We start from the raw sequence: 20,840 nt of genomic DNA, 5'->3' as shown, positions 1-20,840 counted from the left end.
TCAAACTTGACTTGTTTATAAACAAACAAAAATAAATTAATTTTTTATTTAATTAAGTTGTTTATGAATGACTTGATTTATTTACACCCTAAATTTCTCACAAAGCAAATGAGAAAAATCTTGTCTTGTTTTTTGTCACTCACAAGGGACACAAAACATTGTTGTCTTCCCACTAAAACCCAAACAAAACCCCACTCTCCTCCTTTGAGGTTTTAAAAAATTAACATTTTCCCCCCATTTGTTTATATTAGTAATGAAATATTCTAAATTTTTATAAGAATCATTTTACAAAAGTTTAACTATTGTTAGTAAAAAAAAAACTGATAAATTTAGAATAAAAATGTAAAATTTATCGTAAAGGAACTAAACTCAGAAAATAAATTTAGAATAAAACTGTCTGAATTTTTAATATATATATACATTAACAATAGTTTTTGACAATTTATCAGTTTTTTTAATATATATAAATTTTTAATAGGAGTTAAAGTTGTGTTTTATATATATATTAAAAATTCATATATATTAAAAATTGACAAGTTTAACTCCTACTAATACATGAATTTTTAATATATATAAATTTTTATAAGAATTTTTAATAGTATAGATATTAAGAAATGTCAATTGAGTTATGAGACTTTTGACAATTTATGATTAGTTAAATAAGTAAGGAACTAGTTCAGTTTTAAAATTCAATAGAATTTTGGAAGAGTTTACGTTTTAGATCATGATATATGATCTTAATTCGATTATACATTTTTAAACTATTAAAAAATACCTTTTTTTTTAACAAAATGATTATAATTTCTATACAAAAATTACATACACTCAAAAGATTTACAAAAGACAGATTTTTTTACTTTCATAATAATTATCATATATATATATATATATATATATATATATATTAAAATTTTCTGTACATTGCACGAGCTATTGATTAGTAATAACATTAGTGTGATAGATTAAAAATAATAATAATAAAATTAGTTTCATAGCTCTATCGAAACAAAGGCCATTAAGCTCTAACCCGTTGGTACTGGGCCACCTTGTAAGGTATCAGACCCAATTAGGAATCAAGGGCCCAAGAGGGAAATTTGGGCCCCAACCCGATTTGCTTAGATATCATCGGGATATGATCTACGTACACACGTGTACATATTTAATTGGATAATGGATTGTGGGCCCCACAAAATTCAAACTTACTACTATTATATTTTGTTTCAGGAGCGCGTAAACAGAACGTGAATGGTACAAAACAAAATTAAAGAAACAAACTCAAAACAAAAACAAAAAAAGGGCCTTTACATTTTTCTCTCTCTCTCTTTGCTTCAACTCCCTCTACTGTCACTGATTTTTCAAAATAGTTTTTCACAAAGCACTGACAAAACAGAGCACACTCGTTCTCGTTCTTTCACTCAAAAACGCTGTCGTTTTTCTACTCCGCTGGTGGTTCTTGATTCTCAGGCGCTCTTTCAACATCTTTTGAAGGACTCCAGATTTCTCTGTGGTGAGTATATCTCATTTCTCTCTTTACTTTAAATCTTGTTTTTCTTTTCTGTGAAAATGTTTTCTGTTCGGTTTTTCAATTCCAGGTGATTTTTTGTTGCGATAGTTAAATACAAGAAATCAGTTTTCCTCTTTTCACTTTCTATTTTTGTAAATAGCGATCCATTGGATTTAGGATATTGGAAAAATCTTATAACTAATTTCATTTTGTATGAGGAATTTGAATTTGATTTTATGATTTCTGGAAATTTCAAGATTAGGTTGCGTAGTCTACGTGTGATTGAGAATCGCCGAATTTAGAATTCCTTAGAGAGAAATTGATTTCAAGAAACTAGGTTTCATTCTTGCAAGTATTTTTTTTTTTAATTGATATCGTAAGCTGTTTGTTTAATTTTTTGCACAGTGGAGAGTAGTAAAAGGCGAAGATGATTCGAACATCTGCAGTCACTCCGCTGACTAAGATTCGAAGGACACTTTCGTCCACCCCGGGCGGTTCAAAATTTCGGGAGGAGAAAATATTAGTCACTGTCAGGATGAGGCCGCTGAGCCGAAAGGAACAAGCAATGTATGATCTCATTGCGTGGGATTGCGTGGATGAGCATAGTATTGTGTTCAACAACCCCAATCACGAGCGCCCTGCAACCACATACACCTTTGGTATATATATATATATATATATATGCTGTTATATCTAAATTGACTAATTTTTTTTAAAATGTTCTTGTTGAATTTTGTTGACTAGGAAATATTCTTATGCGCTCATTAATGTACACAAAATGTCCATAATTTCACATGCGTTGTCCACATTTTTTACGTATGTCCACACTCAACACATAAATGAAATGAGATTTTTGTTTGCTTTCTGTTATTCAAATGTGACAGATAAAGTTTTTAGTCCTACTTGCTCGAATCAGAAGGTTTATGAAGAAGGTGCTAAGGATGTGGCTCTATCTGCACTTACTGGAATTAATGGTAACTGCAGCTGCAGCTTATCTAGCGAGCAACTTGTAATTTTAATTATGTTTCTCAAGTGATAACTGGTTCTTTTGGCCGATTTTAAGTACTTTCCCACCTTTTTTTCAGCAACAATTTTCGCATATGGGCAGACTAGCAGTGGCAAGACTTATACCATGAGAGGAATCACAGAAAATGCTATTAAGGATATCTATGAACATATCAGAAATGTAAGTTCTTCTGGGACCCCCTTTGTATTGAAAAATACCATAAATAATTACACACTTGTAAATCAAGCTGAAACATACTATCTTCTGAAGGACAAACATGCATGTTAAATCTCATAGCTTACTATTATGTATAATCTTGTACTATCTTATGATTTTTCAAGTTGAGTTTATATCTGTGCCCCCCCCCCCCCTGTGTAAAATTATTTCAATCTCGCAGCACCAGGAGAGGGATTTTGTTGTGAGGGTTTCTGCTTTAGAGATCTACAATGAGACTGTTGTTGACCTTTTGAATCGTGAATCTGGTTCCCTTCGGCTTTTGGATGATCATGAGGTACCTGCCCATGAAGAAGTTTTTAGAAAGATTCATTATGTGTTTGCTGTAACCCTTAATTTCTGTCTTTTTTTTTTGTTTTTTCATTTTCTAAAACACAGAAGAAAGGTACTGTTGTGGAAAAACTTGTTGAAGAGGTTGTTAAGGATGGCCAACATTTGCAGCATTTAATTCGAATTTGTGAAGGTAATCTATGAATCTAAGCAAATTATATGCTATAAGATTTTTAGGAGGGATAATATAATTTTAGTTTGTTTTTGTATTTTAAAACGAAAACTTAAATATTTACTGGAATTGACTAATTTGAATCTTGCTTTGTTAGCTAACAAAACTACTTAAAGTGTATAATATCAACTAGCTTTTTTATCTCCTTATATATATTAAATGAATCTAAATGTGTAAAGAAAGATAAAGCCTACTACATTTGATGATGATAAATTACCACTTATCCCAACATCTTAAACTATTAGGAAATGGTGAATAATCATTTAATCATAATTCTACCACTCCCCTTGCCTTCTTAATAAGTGGGGCCCAACACGTTTGAATTTTTTTTTAAATAAAATAAATGGGAGGTAGAGTAGAGATAGGATTCAAACTTAAGTTCACCTGCTTTGATACTATTATAAATTACTGCTTGTTTCAAAAGTTTAAGTTATTAGGAAATGGTAAGTTTAAATATTTAGCCATTATTGCATCTTCTTTAATGTTCTATGTGCTCTTATGGTAAGAAAAATTTGTTGGTGCAGCTCAAAGGCAGGTGGGAGAAACTGCTCTAAATGATAAAAGCTCAAGATCACATCAGATAATAAGGCTGGTATATAGAGTTAATTAATTCCTTGTATGAGTTTTTTTCCCAATATAAATTATCATGCATATGTTGTTAAACTTTTAAGTACAAAATGACAATACCTTAATCATCAATTTTCTTTTCCTCCTTTTTTTGGGGGTGAAGGGGTTGGGGAAGGGGGGAGGGGGGATTGAGGGGGTGCTAACTCTGTTTATTCTCTATTTTTGTTTTTTAGCCTTAATTTTAAACTTCACATATGCTAATCAGTAGTGTAGTAGGCATTATTTTGACTTGGATTTTCTTACCTTATTTGGCTTCTCTCAATTTTCTAGTTTTCTTGTGATGGAGTAGGTTGTTCCCCCATTCTTCTGTTCTTTATCAGGATTATATTTATATGAGTATCAAGTTTAGATATATCCTTCTCGCTTTCTTAGGTTACAGATACAATCCATCATCTTTTTATTTGCGTTTATGATGATGCACTATTGTTACGGTTTACATGTTCATGCATAAGGCTGGAATTTTCATTTTTTGGCTTTCAGACTGTACAGAGTAGCCTTCGGGAAAGTTCTGGATGCGTAAAGTCCTTCATAGCAAGTTTGGTACGTATGTCTGCTTCCCCTCATTTTGGCTTCCTGTTAGTAAAGAATTGTTCTGTTATGTTGATTGGAGTTCTTAAACTATACAGAATCTTGTGGATCTTGCTGAAAGTGAACGTGCCTCCCAAACAAATGCAGATGGCACAAGATTGAAGGAAGGCAAACACATCAACCGTAGCTTGTTGACACTGACAAAAGTGATCAGGAAGCTAAGGTAAGCAACTGCAAATGCTGAAGAGCACCACCATTTAATACATCTAGAACTTCCAATTTTCTAAGTTTGTTTTAGTGCTATATTGTCACATTCCCAATATAAAATTATTGGTGATTAAACTAGAGATGGTTGAAAATCTGTTCAAATGAATGACTTAGTAGCAGGTTCTGATGAATGAATCTATACAGGCTTTGTAAAATGAGATATTAAGTAAATTTTATATATAAGTATCTTAATATTTGTCTTCTTCAATGAGCTCTAGCTCATATCACATCTCCTCCTCTCTTGTAAGATTAAGGTGGGGGGGGTGAGGTTAAGGGTTTCAATACCTAATGGTTGTGTGTAACTAAACAATAAGAAAAAAGTATTCATCTTGACAGATGGAAAATGTTGGAACCGTAAATGAACTGCCTTTTATTATTTATCTTATGTTTTTTTTTTTCAGCGAAGGCAAAAGGAGTGGTCACATACCATACAGGGATTCAAAGCTTACACGAATACTGCAGTCTTCACTTGGGGGAAATGCTCGTACAGCCATTATTTGTACCATGAGTCCTGCTATAAGTCATGTGGAGCAAACAAGGAATACACTCTCATTTGCAACTAGTGCAAAGGAAGTTACCAATAATGCCCAAGTAAACATGGTATGATAATCCAATATTTTAGTTGGTGAAAATTATATTATATTCGTTTCAAGCACACAATATTCACTGATATCAATTATAGTTAATACTTCTCTGTACTGAATGTCTAGCGGTTAAATGTTTTATACTAATATTGTCATAAGGGAGTGCTTTTCTATAAAAGCCAGCAGAAGCTCTTCATTGCTTTTGTATTGATCTAAGTTTAATGCTGATAAAGTTGTTAGAAACTATAATTCAGGCTGATATACTTTTCTAGAAGGTAGGATCTTGTCTATAAGAAATAAAGCAATTAAGCTCATATTTTGCATTCAAGGAGGGGCACTTAGGGGGACATTTTTTAATATGAATGTGCATGTGTGTCCATTTATATGTAGGTGCACATGCATCAATAGTTACTTTTTGGGCATTTCTTGCAGTCATTGCAGACAACGTTTTCCTGTTTCTTTTCAGCCCATCATGAATAATTTTGCACTAATTATACTGAGAAGGAAAAAAAAAAGATTGCAAATATTTTTTTTGTGACCTCTGTAGCTCCTTCTTTTCCAAGGAATCACTTACCATGACATACCCAAGTAATGACTTATTTAATGTCATGTCAGTTGCATAACCTGTGTGCAATGGGGTTCCTTTTTTTAAAGTTTGCTTATAATGACACCATAACAATGTAAGGCTATATTAATCTTATCCACCTAAATGTAGATATAAAAAGAAACACAAGGATATTTTATATATCTTTTTTTATGCATTTATGCATGTGTATATGTAATTGTAGATCTTTCATTGTGTTGATACATTGTATGCATGACTTACAAAATACCTGAAACAATAAATACAGCTCAAGTTGCTACTGGATTTTCTGTTTAGGTTGTTTCAGACAAGCGACTCCGGAAGGATTTGCAGAAGGAAGTGGCTAGGCTTGAAGCAAAGCTACGAAGTCCCGAGTCTTCTTCATCTTCATGTTTGAAGTCCTTACTATTGGAGAAGGACCTAAAAATACAGCAGGTATGCTTGTTTCTTGACTAATTAATAATTTGGAACTTCCATAACCATAAATTTATTTAAGTTAAATACGTTTCCAGTCAATCACTATATACGTATGTCTTAAATGACATGGCTAAATTGTGCTATTTTTTTAGCCACTGAGATTTTGTGAGTCTTACCTTCTGGTAAATGGCTTCATAAAAATGCAATTCCAATGAACTTTACTCAAGGGCTACAGCTACTTGCATCCTCTTTCCCCTTTAAACACTTGGCTACATATAAATTTGACATGCACTAAGATATACGACAGCTTAATGTTTACGACATTGTGTTATTTACATTGTTGCTGTTGACTGTTGAGTTGGGCTTGGGCCTAATGACTTTGGTTCTTAGGCATCTACTTGATCAATATGTTTTATATGCTATTATTCTTTTTATCAAGCAAAAAGACAAAAGAAAAAAGAGGCAAAGTTGTTTGCATGATTTGAAAAATGAAAAAGGGAAGGGGTGGGGTGGGGTGGGGTGAGCCGGTGAGGGGCATTTTCTCAATCTCTATGTATGTTTAACTGTGAAGAAAAATCTGTTCTGTAGATGGAGAGGGAGATGGAAGAGCTAAAGCGACAGAGAGACCTTGTAGAGTACCAACTTGAAGAAGAGAGAAAATCACACAAGGCACAAAAGGTCCATGGCGATCACTATTAAATGTTTATGGTTATATTTTTGTCTTTGACTCATTTAAGTGTTTGCCTAAATCACATAACACTTTCAGGGTTTGGACCAATGTGGGCCTTCTTGTCAAGTTGTTAGGTGTCTTTCTTTTCCTGATGAAGATCAATCGGCTTCTGGTAAAACTACACCAGTAACTAGACCAAGAAATGCAGTTGGAAGGGAGGCAATGGTGAGGCAATCTGCTACTTCAACGGATCCATCCATGCTTGTGCATGAAATAAGAAAGCTTGAGCAACGGCAGAGGCAGCTTGGTGAGGAAGCAAATCGGGCGCTTGAAGTACTGCATAAGGAGGTTTCTTCCCATAGAATAGGGAGTCAAGAAACTGGTGAAACTATTGCGAAGCTGTTGTCTGAAATAAAGGACATGCAAGCAATTAGCTTCATTCCTGAAGAAATTGTTATTGGAGAGAAGACCAACCTGATGGAAGAAATAACCCGATTGAAGACTCAAGGAAGCACCATTGAATCTTTAGAAAAGAAGCTTGAGAGTGTTCAGGAATCTATACATCAGCTGGTTTCATCTTTCGCAAGTAGCAAGGAGACTCCTGAGTGCAAGACCCAATCCAAAAAGAAAAAATTTCTTCCTTTTGCTGTCAGCAACAATGCAAACATGCAAAATATAATTCGATCCCCTTGCTCACCTTTGTCCACTTCTCGTAAAATGGAATACGAGTTGGAGAACAAAGTCCCTGAGAATAAAGATGCTTTGCCAAGTAGTGATACATTGCCCAGGCCATTTCAAGCAACTCCAGTAAAGGACAGACCTCCTGATTCACAGCAATCAAATTCAGTTAACGTGAAGAAAATGCAGAGGATGTTTAAGAATGCTGCCGAGGAGAACATACGGAGCATTAGAGCCTATGTTACTGAGTTAAAAGAACGGGTAGCAAAGCTTCAATACCAAAAGCAGCTTCTCGTTTGCCAGGTAAGAACCATTTATATGGCCCAAAGTTCCTTGTATCTTTCTTCACAATTTAACTTCTTATTCGACCAGCATGGTCTAGTTTCTATTTCATGGATTAAGAGTAATTGAGCTATGCTACTCACCATTTTATCAATTAGGCATTCAGTTCTGGTTTTTAAGAAAATTATGGAAATGTTTATTTTTCTTGGCTTGGCTTGTCCCCCTTATTTTCTTGACTTGGCTTGGCTTGTCCCCCTTATTTTCTTTTAAAGGAAATTGCCTCTTCAAATAATCTATGCATTATAATTCCATGTCCCAAAACCTGCATGGATTATCATCCATGCTGGACACCATCAGACTTGTGTTCTGATCCCTCATAGCTTCAAGTGCATGAAGATGAATTTAACATCTACACCCCAATCTTCCCCATGGATGATTGGGTTTTGCTTCCAGTGTTTATGTGTAATGAATATTAAAGATATTCGATCACTATTTCTTCCTCCTTCAGGGGTAGTTGCTTAAAGCATCTTCTCAAAAAAAAAAAAAAAAAACCAATTGCTTAAAGCATTAACAATAATTGATTTTGCCGATCACTTTTTTATGTCTATCAGTGGAATATAGAATACCAAAACAGTAATTTTGATTAGTATTTCAAATCACTTTTTAATACCGGAATGTGAAATTTAAGTTGTAATTTTTCTATTTTGTTGAACAACACAAAGAATGCTGGTATCTTCAATTTAATTCACTTTCATTTCATTTATTGATTTAGGTATTGGAGCTAGAGACTGTGGCTGGAACCGATGAGCCCAATATAATTGATCAGAGTCCATCAAAGCCATGGAAGTTAAAGTTTGAGGATGAGAGAAAGCAAATTGTAATGTTGTGGCATTTGTGCCATGTCTCACTTATTCACCGCACTCAATTTTTTCTATTATTCAAGGGAGACCCTGCTGATGAGATATACATGGAGGTTGAACTCAGAAGGTTGACATGGTTGGAGCAGCACTTTGCAGAGCTTGGCAATGCAAGTCCTGCACTTTTAGGTGATGAACCTGCAGGCTCTGTTTCAGCGAGGTATTTTATGCATTCATAGTAGTTCCAACAGTATTTTGTTTCACAATAACATTGATTTAGACCAACCTATGATTGATGCAAGTAGGCAATATCACGTTAACACAATTAATTTCTCATGACTTGTGTTAATAATTATGTTTGTTGGTGTTGAATGTGCAGTGTCAAGGCTCTTAAGCAAGAAAGGGAATATCTAGCTAAGAGGGTGAGTTCTAAACTAACAGCAGATGAGATAGAATCCCTTAACTCAAAATGGGAAATTCCTTCGGGTGGAAAACAAAGGAGATTACAATTGGTGAACAAGTTGTGGACAAACCCTTATGACATGGAGCACATTATAGAGAGTGCTGAAATAGTTGCAAAATTGGTTGGCTTCTGCGAAGAATCCGGTGAACAGAGTAAGGAGATGTTTGAGCTAAGCTTTGCAAACCCTTTCGATAAGAAGTCATGGATGGGTTGGAATTTGATATCGAATCTGTTAAATCTATAACAAAACACTTGTAGTTCTACTACATTTAAATTCTCTATTACATTGATCTAGAAGCAAATTTTGCCATGCAAGCTGTGCATGATATGTACCTAGATAGGTGAGTAAGGGGCTGTTTGGATTGGCAAATTCCATAACTCAATTCTTTGTTTCTATAATTCATAACTCAAAAATGGTGGGACCAATAACAAAAAGGTTGTTTGGCAAACAATAACTTTGTTTTCATCACTCAATTCTCTAATTTTTGAGTTTTGAGTTATGGCTGTTTTCAGTTTCTATAACTCATAACTCAATAGCAATAGTGTAATTAAATACACATATTTTCCGGATAACAACTTATATATTTATCTATTTATTTTCTTTTTGCACCAATAGTTTTCTTTTCCTAGTTAACTATCATTTTATATATATATATATATATTAAAAATTCAGACAGTTTTATTCTAAATTTATTTTCTGAGTTTATTTCCTTTACGATAAATTTTACATTTTTATTCTAAATTTATCAGTTTTTTTTTTACTAACAATAGTTAAACTTTTGTAAAATGATTCTTATAAAAATTTAGAATATTTCATTGCTAATATAAACAAATGGGGGGGAAAATGTTAATTTTTTAAAACCTCAAAGGAGGAGAGTGGGGTTTTGTTTGGGTTTTAGTGGGAAGAGCACAATGTTTTGTGTCCCTTGTGAGTGACACAAAACAAGACAAGATTTTTCTCATTTGCTTTGTGAGAAATTTAGGGTGTAAATAAATCAAGTCATTCATAAACAACTTAATTAAATAAAAAATTAATTTATTTTTGTTTGTTTATAAACAAGTCAAGTTTGAGCTTGAACAAGATTGTGACCAATAGGACTCCATAAAATATTGTTCATGAATAGATTTTTTTTTTTTTTTGGAGAATACTAAGTATTTTTAACACACATACATGGAGAGAGGGGAGAAGGTTTTTTTAAAAAACTTACAGTGATGTATTTCCAAAAGGGCCTAACACTTGGATATACAGTATAGACTTTAAACCTCTTTAACTCACACTCATTTTCCAATGTGGGATTAACCCTTTTTTTTTTTTTTTTTGAGAATACTAAGTATTTTTTACACACACACACGGGGAGAGGGGAGAAAGTTTTTTAAAGAAACTTACAGTGGTGTATATCCAAAAGGGCCTAACTATTGTGATGAACAATAATGTTTGATAAAATACAAGCCAAGCTTAGGTTAATTCATAAGCTTAGTAACAAGCTTGGTATGAGCTTGAAAAATAAACTTTATTTTACTAAGCCTTTAATTAATTGGAAGTTTAGACCTATAGTCCTCCAAACTAAATGAGTTTGATAACGTACTTGTTTTGGATATCGAGTTCAAGAGCTTGATTTTGAGCTTGAGTTTAAACTCGAGATCAACTTGACTAATGAATCAAGCCAAGCTCAAGCTTTTGAACCTTTTGATGAGCTCAAGCTCAAACAAGCTTGATTTATGTTCAAGACAAGCTTGAACATTTTTTATTTGTTATTAATTCAAACCTAAGCATTCAATACTTGACAAAAATCAGCTTGTCTTATGAGTACTCAATAATGACATTTACTAGTATTCTAAATATTTTTAATGATTCTACCATTTCAGTCAAAAAAAAAAAAAAAAATTTAATGATGTTTTTTTTTTAATTCCTAATTTTAATGACTTAATATTGAGTACATGCATTTGATACTGCAATTTTTTTGATTAAATGCGCAGTTTTTATTATTATATATAAACAGAGTAAATGCATGGTTTATTAAAATAAGAAAAAACACTTTAATAGTTTGGTTCTACATGAAGGCACAACATAAAGATGGAATTAGATTCAACCTATGAATCTGTGTCTTAGTGGCATCTTCTAGTTTTTATGGAGAAAATTTAGATTTAAATCACTTTACCCCACTTATTGTAAGAAAAACATACCTAAGCCATACCTATGGAATATGTAATAAAGAACAATCCAACGCCACATAAGTTTAACTTTATGATTTCAGTCCAAAAAAAAGAGTCTAACTTTATGATGTCTAATATCTTTGTTAAAAAAAAATATATATGGAATATGTAATAAAGAACAATCCAACGCCACATAAGTTTAAAAAGTTTAACTTTATGATGTCTAATATCTTTCTTAAAAAAAAAAAAAAACATTTTAAACTTGGTAATTTTTTATAATAATTAATAACAAAATATAATTGAACCTCATGGGTGGATGTCTTTACTCTAAAGTGAAACTTCGGTATGAAAATTGTGGGAACACTTCCTGCATTAAGCAGTTTTTGTCCGCTTTGGAGAGCCAGTCCCTCACGGTTTTGTCACAAAGGGGTAGGAGCTAAGGATTTTTGCCATGAAGTGATTGACACCTAGGCTCACCCGAGTCCCACATCGCCTAAGTAACCCTCCCACTCATGGTTTATAAGCTTCTGGAGCGGCCATGAGTGGGAGGGTTACTTAGGCGATGTGAGACTCGGGTGAGCCTAGGTGTCAATCACTTCATGGCAAAAATCCTTAGCTCCCACCCCTTCCTCTCTCTCTCTCTCTCTCTCTCTCTCTCTCTCTCTCTTTATATATATATACTATTAATAATAGGATTCCCAGTTTGGGTTTCAATATTTTGCGTTCTAAAATACCCTCACACAAATTTTTAAACTCTTTAAAATACTCCTATCTTTTAGTTAAATGAATGACTTTAAAATTTTTAAAATAGACTTTTAATTAGAGTAGACTTTTAAAATGAATGACTTTTAATTAAAATTTAAAATTTTTTAAAATAGACGCCTAATGACTTTTGGAAAAACTCAACCGTTGCTGATTGCCGGAGTAAACAGGTCGGGCGGATCAAACTTCAATGGGTGGTGGACGGGTTAGTCGGCATCATAGATCTAAGAAAATGGCGAGAAAAAGTGCGAGGAAACTGTGAGAAAAAGTGATAAAAACCCAGATCCGGCGAAAATCACATCAGAATCTATGAGATTTCGCCAGATTAGATGGTAATCTCATCAGATTCAATGAGATTTCGCTAGATCCGGTCAAAATCTATTCAAATCTACGTGAAATATCGCTACCCGTTCAAATCTATTCAAATCAGATTCAATGATAGTTAAATGGTTCTTACCTGGCAAACGAGAAGCTGCTTTTGGTATTGAAGCTTTGCTACCCGTTCTTTTAACTCAGTAACATAGGCTCTAATGCTCCGTATGTTCTCCTCGGCAGCATTCTTAAACATCCTCTGCATTTTCTTCATGTTAACTGAATTTGATTGCTGTGAATCAGGAGGTCTGTCCTTTACTGGAGTTGCTTGAAATGGCCTGGGCAATGTATCACTACTTGGCAAAGCATCTTTATTCTCAGGGACTTTGTTCTCCAACTCGTATTCCATTTTACGAGAAGTGGACAAAGGTGAGCAAGGGGATCGAATTATATTTTGCATGTTTGCATTGTTGCTGACAGCAAAAGGAAGAAATTTTTTCTTTTTGGATTGGGTCTTGCACTCAGGAGTCTCCTTGCTACTTGCGAAAGATGAAACCAGCTGATGTATAGATTCCTGAACACTCTCAAGCTTCTTTTCTAAAGATTCAATGGTGCTTCCTTGAGTCTTCAATCGGGTTATTTCTTCCATCAGGTTGGTCTTCTCTCCAATAACAATTTCTTCAGGAATGAAGCTAATTGCTTGCATGTCCTTTATTTCAGACAACAGCTTCGCAATAGTTTCACCAGTTTCTTGACTCCCTATTCTATGGGAAGAAACCTCCTTATGCAGTACTTCAAGCGCCCGATTTGCTTCCTCACCAAGCTGCCTCTGCCGTTGCTCAAGCTTTCTTATTTCATGCACAAGCATGGATGGATCCGTTGAAGTAGCAGATTGCCTCACCATTGCCTCCCTTCCAACTGCATTTCTTGGTCTAGTTACTGGTGTAGTTTTACCAGAAGCCGATTGATCTTCATCAGGAAAAGAAAGACACCTAACAACTTGACAAGAAGGCCCACATTGGTCCAAACCCTGAAAGTGTTATGTGATTTAGGCAAACACTTAAATGAGTCAAAGACAAAAATATAACCATAAACATTTAATAGTGATCGCCATGGACCTTTTGTGCCTTGTGTGATTTTCTCTCTTCTTCAAGTTGGTACTCTACAAGGTCTCTCTGTCGCTTTAGCTCTTCCATCTCCCTCTCCATCTACAGAACAGATTTTTCTTCACAGTTAAACATACATAGAGATTGAGAAAATGCCCCTCACCGGCTCACCCCACCCCACCCCACCCCTTCCCTTTTTCATTTTTCAAATCATGCAAACAACTTTGCCTCTTTTTTCTTTTGTCTTTTTGCTTGATAAAAAGAATAATAGCATATAAAACATATTGATCAAGTAGATGCCTAAGAACCAAAGTCATTAGGCCCAAGCCCAACTCAACAGTCAACAGCAACAATGTAAATAACACAATGTCGTAAACATTAAGCTGTCGTATATCTTAGTGCATGTCAAATTTATATGTAGCCAAGTGTTTAAAGGGGAAAGAGGATGCAAGTAGCTGTAGCCCTTGAGTAAAGTTCATTGGAATTGCATTTTTATGAAGCCATTTACCAGAAGGTAAGACTCACAAAATCTCAGTGGCTAAAAAAATAGCACAATTTAGCCATGTCATTTAAGACATACGTATATAGTGATTGACTGGAAACGTATTTAACTTAAATAAATTTATGGTTATGGAAGTTCCAAATTATTAATTAGTCAAGAAACAAGCATACCTGCTGTATTTTTAGGTCCTTCTCCAATAGTAAGGACTTCAAACATGAAGATGAAGAAGACTCGGGACTTCGTAGCTTTGCTTCAAGCCTAGCCACTTCCTTCTGCAAATCCTTCCGGAGTCGCTTGTCTGAAACAACCTAAACAGAAAATCCAGTAGCAACTTGAGCTGTATTTATTGTTTCAGGTATTTTGTAAGTCATGCATACAATGTATCAACACAATGAAAGATCTACAATTACATATACACATGCATAAATGCATAAAAAAAGATATATAAAATATCCTTGTGTTTCTTTTTATATCTACATTTAGGTGGATAAGATTAATATAGCCTTACATTGTTATGGTGTCATTATAAGCAAACTTTAAAAAAAGGAACCCCATTGCACACAGGTTATGCAACTGACATGACATTAAATAAGTCATTACTTGGGTATGTCATGGTAAGTGATTCCTTGGAAAAGAAGGAGCTACAGAGGTCACAAAAAAAATATTTGCAATCTTTTTTTTTTCCTTCTCAGTATAATTAGTGCAAAATTATTCATGATGGGCTGAAAAGAAACAGGAAAACGTTGTCTGCAATGACTGCAAGAAATGCCCAAAAAGTAACTATTGATGCATGTGCACCTACATATAAATGGACACACATGCACATTCATATTAAAAAATGTCCCCCTAAGTGCCCCTCCTTGAATGCAAAATATGAGCTTAATTGCTTTATTTCTTATAGACAAGATCCTACCTTCTAGAAAAGTATATCAGCCTGAATTATAGTTTCTAACAACTTTATCAGCATTAAACTTAGATCAATACAAAAGCAATGAAGAGCTTCTGCTGGCTTTTATAGAAAAGCACTCCCTTATGACAATATTAGTATAAAACATTTAACCGCTAGACATTCAGTACAGAGAAGTATTAACTATAATTGATATCAGTGAATATTGTGTGCTTGAAACGAATATAATATAATTTTCACCAACTAAAATATTGGATTATCATACCATGTTTACTTGGGCATTATTGGTAACTTCCTTTGCACTAGTTGCAAATGAGAGTGTATTCCTTGTTTGCTCCACATGACTTATAGCAGGACTCATGGTACAAATAATGGCTGTACGAGCATTTCCCCCAAGTGAAGACTGCAGTATTCGTGTAAGCTTTGAATCCCTGTATGGTATGTGACCACTCCTTTTGCCTTCGCTGAAAAAAAAAAACATAAGATAAATAATAAAAGGCAGTTCATTTACGGTTCCAACATTTTCCATCTGTCAAGATGAATACTTTTTTCTTATTGTTTAGTTACACACAACCATTAGGTATTGAAACCCTTAACCTCACCCCCCCCACCTTAATCTTACAAGAGAGGAGGAGATGTGATATGAGCTAGAGCTCATTGAAGAAGACAAATATTAAGATACTTATATATAAAATTTACTTAATATCTCATTTTACAAAGCCTGTATAGATTCATTCATCAGAACCTGCTACTAAGTCATTCATTTGAACAGATTTTCAACCATCTCTAGTTTAATCACCAATAATTTTATATTGGGAATGTGACAATATAGCACTAAAACAAACTTAGAAAATTGGAAGTTCTAGATGTATTAAATGGTGGTGCTCTTCAGCATTTGCAGTTGCTTACCTTAGCTTCCTGATCACTTTTGTCAGTGTCAACAAGCTACGGTTGATGTGTTTGCCTTCCTTCAATCTTGTGCCATCTGCATTTGTTTGGGAGGCACGTTCACTTTCAGCAAGATCCACAAGATTCTGTATAGTTTAAGAACTCCAATCAACATAACAGAACAATTCTTTACTAACAGGAAGCCAAAATGAGGGGAAGCAGACATACGTACCAAACTTGCTATGAAGGACTTTACGCATCCAGAACTTTCCCGAAGGCTACTCTGTACAGTCTGAAAGCCAAAAAATGAAAATTCCAGCCTTATGCATGAACATGTAAACCGTAACAATAGTGCATCATCATAAACGCAAATAAAAAGATGATGGATTGTATCTGTAACCTAAGAAAGCGAGAAGGATATATCTAAACTTGATACTCATATAAATATAATCCTGATAAAGAACAGAAGAATGGGGGAACAACCTACTCCATCACAAGAAAACTAGAAAATTGAGAGAAGCCAAATAAGGTAAGAAAATCCAAGTCAAAATAATGCCTACTACACTACTGATTAGCATATGTGAAGTTTAAAATTAAGGCTAAAAAACAAAAATAGAGAATAAACAGAGTTAGCACCCCCTCAATCCCCCCTCCCCACTTCCCCAACCCCTTCACCCCCAAAAAAAGGAGGAAAAGAAAATTGATGATTAAGGTATTGTCATTTTGTACTTAAAAGTTTAACAACATATGCATGATAATTTATATTGGGAAAAAAACTCATACAAGGAATTAATTAACTCTATATACCAGCCTTATTATCTGATGTGATCTTGAGCTTTTATCATTTAGAGCAGTTTCTCCCACCTGCCTTTGAGCTGCACCAACAAATTTTTCTTACCATAAGAGCACATAGAACATTAAAGAAGATGCAATAATGGCTAAATATTTAAACTTACCATTTCCTAATAACTTAAACTTTTGAAACAAGCAGTAATTTATAATAGTATCAAAGCAGGTGAACTTAAGTTTGAATCCTATCTCTACTCTACCTCCCATTTATTTTATTTAAAAAAAAATTCAAACGTGTTGGGCCCCACTTATTAAGAAGGCAAGGGGAGTGGTAGAATTATGATTAAATGATTATTCACCATTTCCTAATAGTTTAAGATGTTGGGATAAGTGGTAATTTATCATCATCAAATGTAGTAGGCTTTATCTTTCTTTACACATTTAGATTCATTTAATATATATAAGGAGATAAAAAAGCTAGTTGATATTATACACTTTAAGTAGTTTTGTTAGCTAACAAAGCAAGATTCAAATTAGTCAATTCCAGTAAATATTTAAGTTTTCGTTTTAAAATACAAAAACAAACTAAAATTATATTATCCCTCCTAAAAATCTTATAGCATATAATTTGCTTAGATTCATAGATTACCTTCACAAATTCGAATTAAATGCTGCAAATGTTGGCCATCCTTAACAACCTCTTCAACAAGTTTTTCCACAACAGTACCTTTCTTCTGTGTTTTAGAAAATGAAAAAACAAAAAAAAAAGACAGAAATTAAGGGTTACAGCAAACACATAATGAATCTTTCTAAAAACTTCTTCATGGGCAGGTACCTCATGATCATCCAAAAGCCGAAGGGAACCAGATTCACGATTCAAAAGGTCAACAACAGTCTCATTGTAGATCTCTAAAGCAGAAACCCTCACAACAAAATCCCTCTCCTGGTGCTGCGAGATTGAAATAATTTTACACAGGGGGGGGGGGGGCACAGATATAAACTCAACTTGAAAAATCATAAGATAGTACAAGATTATACATAATAGTAAGCTATGAGATTTAACATGCATGTTTGTCCTTCAGAAGATAGTATGTTTCAGCTTGATTTACAAGTGTGTAATTATTTATGGTATTTTTCAATACAAAGGGGGTCCCAGAAGAACTTACATTTCTGATATGTTCATAGATATCCTTAATAGCATTTTCTGTGATTCCTCTCATGGTATAAGTCTTGCCACTGCTAGTCTGCCCATATGCGAAAATTGTTGCTGAAAAAAAGGTGGGAAAGTACTTAAAATCGGCCAAAAGAACCAGTTATCACTTGAGAAACATAATTAAAATTACAAGTTGCTCGCTAGATAAGCTGCAGCTGCAGTTACCATTAATTCCAGTAAGTGCAGATAGAGCCACATCCTTAGCACCTTCTTCATAAACCTTCTGATTCGAGCAAGTAGGACTAAAAACTTTATCTGTCACATTTGAATAACAGAAAGCAAACAAAAATCTCATTTCATTTATGTGTTGAGTGTGGACATACGTAAAAAATGTGGACAACGCATGTGAAATTATGGACATTTTGTGTACATTAATGAGCGCATAAGAATATTTCCTAGTCAACAAAATTCAACAAGAACATTTTAAAAAAAATTAGTCAATTTAGATATAACAGCATATATATATATATATATATATACCAAAGGTGTATGTGGTTGCAGGGCGCTCGTGATTGGGGTTGTTGAACACAATACTATGCTCATCCACGCAATCCCACGCAATGAGATCATACATTGCTTGTTCCTTTCGGCTCAGCGGCCTCATCCTGACAGTGACTAATATTTTCTCCTCCCGAAATTTTGAACCGCCCGGGGTGGACGAAAGTGTCCTTCGAATCTTAGTCAGCGGAGTGACTGCAGATGTTCGAATCATCTTCGCCTTTTACTACTCTCCACTGTGCAAAAAATTAAACAAACAGCTTACGATATCAATTAAAAAAAAAAATACTTGCAAGAATGAAACCTAGTTTCTTGAAATCAATTTCTCTCTAAGGAATTCTAAATTCGGCGATTCTCAATCACACGTAGACTACGCAACCTAATCTTGAAATTTCCAGAAATCATAAAATCAAATTCAAATTCCTCATACAAAATGAAATTAGTTATAAGATTTTTCCAATATCCTAAATCCAATGGATCGCTATTTACAAAAATAGAAAGTGAAAAGAGGAAAACTGATTTCTTGTATTTAACTATCGCAACAAAAAATCACCTGGAATTGAAAAACCGAACAGAAAACATTTTCACAGAAAAGAAAAACAAGATTTAAAGTAAAGAGAGAAATGAGATATACTCACCACAGAGAAATCTGGAGTCCTTCAAAAGATGTTGAAAGAGCGCCTGAGAATCAAGAACCACCAGCGGAGTAGAAAAACGACAGCGTTTTTGAGTGAAAGAACGAGAACGAGTGTGCTCTGTTTTGTCAGTGCTTTGTGAAAAACTATTTTGAAAAATCAGTGACAGTAGAGGGAGTTGAAGCAAAGAGAGAGAGAGAAAAATGTAAAGGCCCTTTTTTTGTTTTTGTTTTGAGTTTGTTTCTTTAATTTTGTTTTGTACCATTCACGTTCTGTTTACGCGCTCCTGAAACAAAATATAATAGTAGTAAGTTTGAATTTTGTGGGGCCCACAATCCATTATCCAATTAAATATGTACACGTGTGTACGTAGATCATATCCCGATGATATCTAAGCAAATCGGGTTGGGGCCCAAATTTCCCTCTTGGGCCCTTGATTCCTAATTGGGTCTGATACCTTACAAGGTGGCCCAGTACCAACGGGTTAGAGCTTAATGGCCTTTGTTTCGATAGAGCTATGAAACTAATTTTATTATTATTATTTTTAATCTATCACACTAATGTTATTACTAATCAATAGCTCGTGCAATGTACAGAAAATTTTAATATATATATATATATATATATATATATATATGATAATTATTATGAAAGTAAAAAAATCTGTCTTTTGTAAATCTTTTGAGTGTATGTAATTTTTGTATAGAAATTATAATCATTTTGTTAAAAAAAAAGGTATTTTTTAATAGTTTAAAAATGTATAATCGAATTAAGATCATATATCATGATCTAAAACGTAAACTCTTCCAAAATTCTATTGAATTTTAAAACTGAACTAGTTCCTTACTTATTTAACTAATCATAAATTGTCAAAAGTCTCATAACTCAATTGACATTTCTTAATATCTATACTATTAAAAATTCTTATAAAAATTTATATATATTAAAAATTCATGTATTAGTAGGAGTTAAACTTGTCAATTTTTAATATATATGAATTTTTAATATATATATAAAACACAACTTTAACTCCTATTAAAAATTTATATATATTAAAAAAACTGATAAATTGTCAAAAACTATTGTTAATGTATATATATATTAAAAATTCAGACAGTTTTATTCTAAATTTATTTTCTGAGTTTAGTTCCTTTACGATAAATTTTACATTTTTATTCTAAATTTATCAGTTTTTTTTTTACTAACAATAGTTAAACTTTTGTAAAATGATTCTTATAAAAATTTAGAATATTTCATTACTAATATAAACAAATGGGGGGAAAATGTTAATTTTTTAAAACCTCAAAGGAGGAGAGTGGGGTTTTGTTTGGGTTTTAGTGGGAAGACAACAATGTTTTGTGTCCCTTGTGAGTGACAAAAAACAAGACAAGATTTTTCTCATTTGCTTTGTGAGAAATTTAGGGTGTAAATAAATCAAGTCATTCATAAACAACTTAATTAAATAAAAAATTAATTTATTTTTGTTTGTTTATAAACAAGTCAAGTTTGAGCTTGAACAAGATTGTGACCAATAGGACTCCATAAAATATTGTTCATGAATAGATTTTTTTTTTTTTTTTTTTTTTTTAGAATACTAAGTATTTTTAACACACATACATGGAGAGAGGGGAGAAGGTTTTTTTAAAAAACTTACAGTGATGTATTTCCAAAAGGGCCTAACACTTGGATATACAGTATAGACTTTAAACCTCTTTAACTCACACTCATTTTCCAATGTGGGATTAACCCTTTTTTTTTTTTTGAGAATACTAAGTATTTTTCACACACACACACGGGGAGAGGGGAGAAAGTTTTTTAAAGAAACTTACAGTGGTGTATATCCAAAAGGGCCTAACTATTGTGATGAACAAT

General features: G+C 33.5%; 2 protein-coding genes across 4 annotated transcripts; one reads left to right on the top strand and one right to left on the bottom strand.

Moving 5' to 3' along the window:
* The first annotated feature begins 1,261 nt into the window (after positions 1–1,261).
* On the top strand, positions 1,262–9,512 carry LOC126715274 (kinesin-like protein NACK2). 3 transcript variants are annotated; one of them, XM_050415819.1, is made up of 16 exons: positions 1,262–1,507; positions 1,910–2,163; positions 2,389–2,478; positions 2,590–2,690; positions 2,908–3,021; positions 3,123–3,207; positions 3,771–3,838; positions 4,354–4,413; positions 4,500–4,624; positions 5,070–5,268; positions 6,133–6,270; positions 6,841–6,930; positions 7,019–7,903; positions 8,655–8,855; positions 8,886–8,959; positions 9,119–9,512. In XM_050415819.1, exons 2-16 carry the CDS (start codon positions 1,932–1,934, stop codon positions 9,444–9,446), a joined length of 2,790 nt encoding a protein of 929 aa, XP_050271776.1. In that variant the 5' UTR covers positions 1,262–1,507; positions 1,910–1,931; the 3' UTR covers positions 9,447–9,512. The 3 variants fall into 3 exon arrangements, with proteins under 3 accessions (XP_050271776.1, XP_050271783.1, XP_050271768.1); XM_050415826.1 differs by having other exon boundaries at positions 1,263–1,507; positions 8,655–8,959; positions 9,119–9,200; positions 9,244–9,512; XM_050415811.1 differs by having other exon boundaries at positions 1,263–1,507; positions 8,655–8,959.
* A 2,863-nt stretch (positions 9,513–12,375) lies between these two features.
* LOC126715268 (kinesin-like protein NACK2) lies at positions 12,376–19,218 on the bottom strand. The gene is made up of 13 exons (XM_050415799.1): positions 18,972–19,218; positions 18,316–18,569; positions 18,001–18,090; positions 17,789–17,889; positions 17,458–17,571; positions 17,272–17,356; positions 16,641–16,708; positions 16,066–16,125; positions 15,855–15,979; positions 15,211–15,409; positions 14,209–14,346; positions 13,549–13,638; positions 12,376–13,460 (listed from the first exon to the last, which is right to left on the bottom strand). Exons 2-13 carry the CDS (start codon positions 18,545–18,547, stop codon positions 12,561–12,563), a joined length of 2,202 nt encoding a protein of 733 aa, XP_050271756.1. The 5' UTR covers positions 18,548–18,569; positions 18,972–19,218; the 3' UTR covers positions 12,376–12,560.
* Between the last annotated feature and the right edge of the window lie 1,622 nt (positions 19,219–20,840).

The sequence above is a fragment of the Quercus robur genome, chromosome 1, assembly GCF_932294415.1.
Source record: "Quercus robur chromosome 1, dhQueRobu3.1, whole genome shotgun sequence".
NCBI lineage: Eukaryota > Viridiplantae > Streptophyta > Magnoliopsida > Fagales > Fagaceae > Quercus > Quercus robur.
The sequence above is the reverse complement of the archived record's forward strand: the minus strand, read 5'-3'. Positions and strand labels throughout refer to the sequence as shown.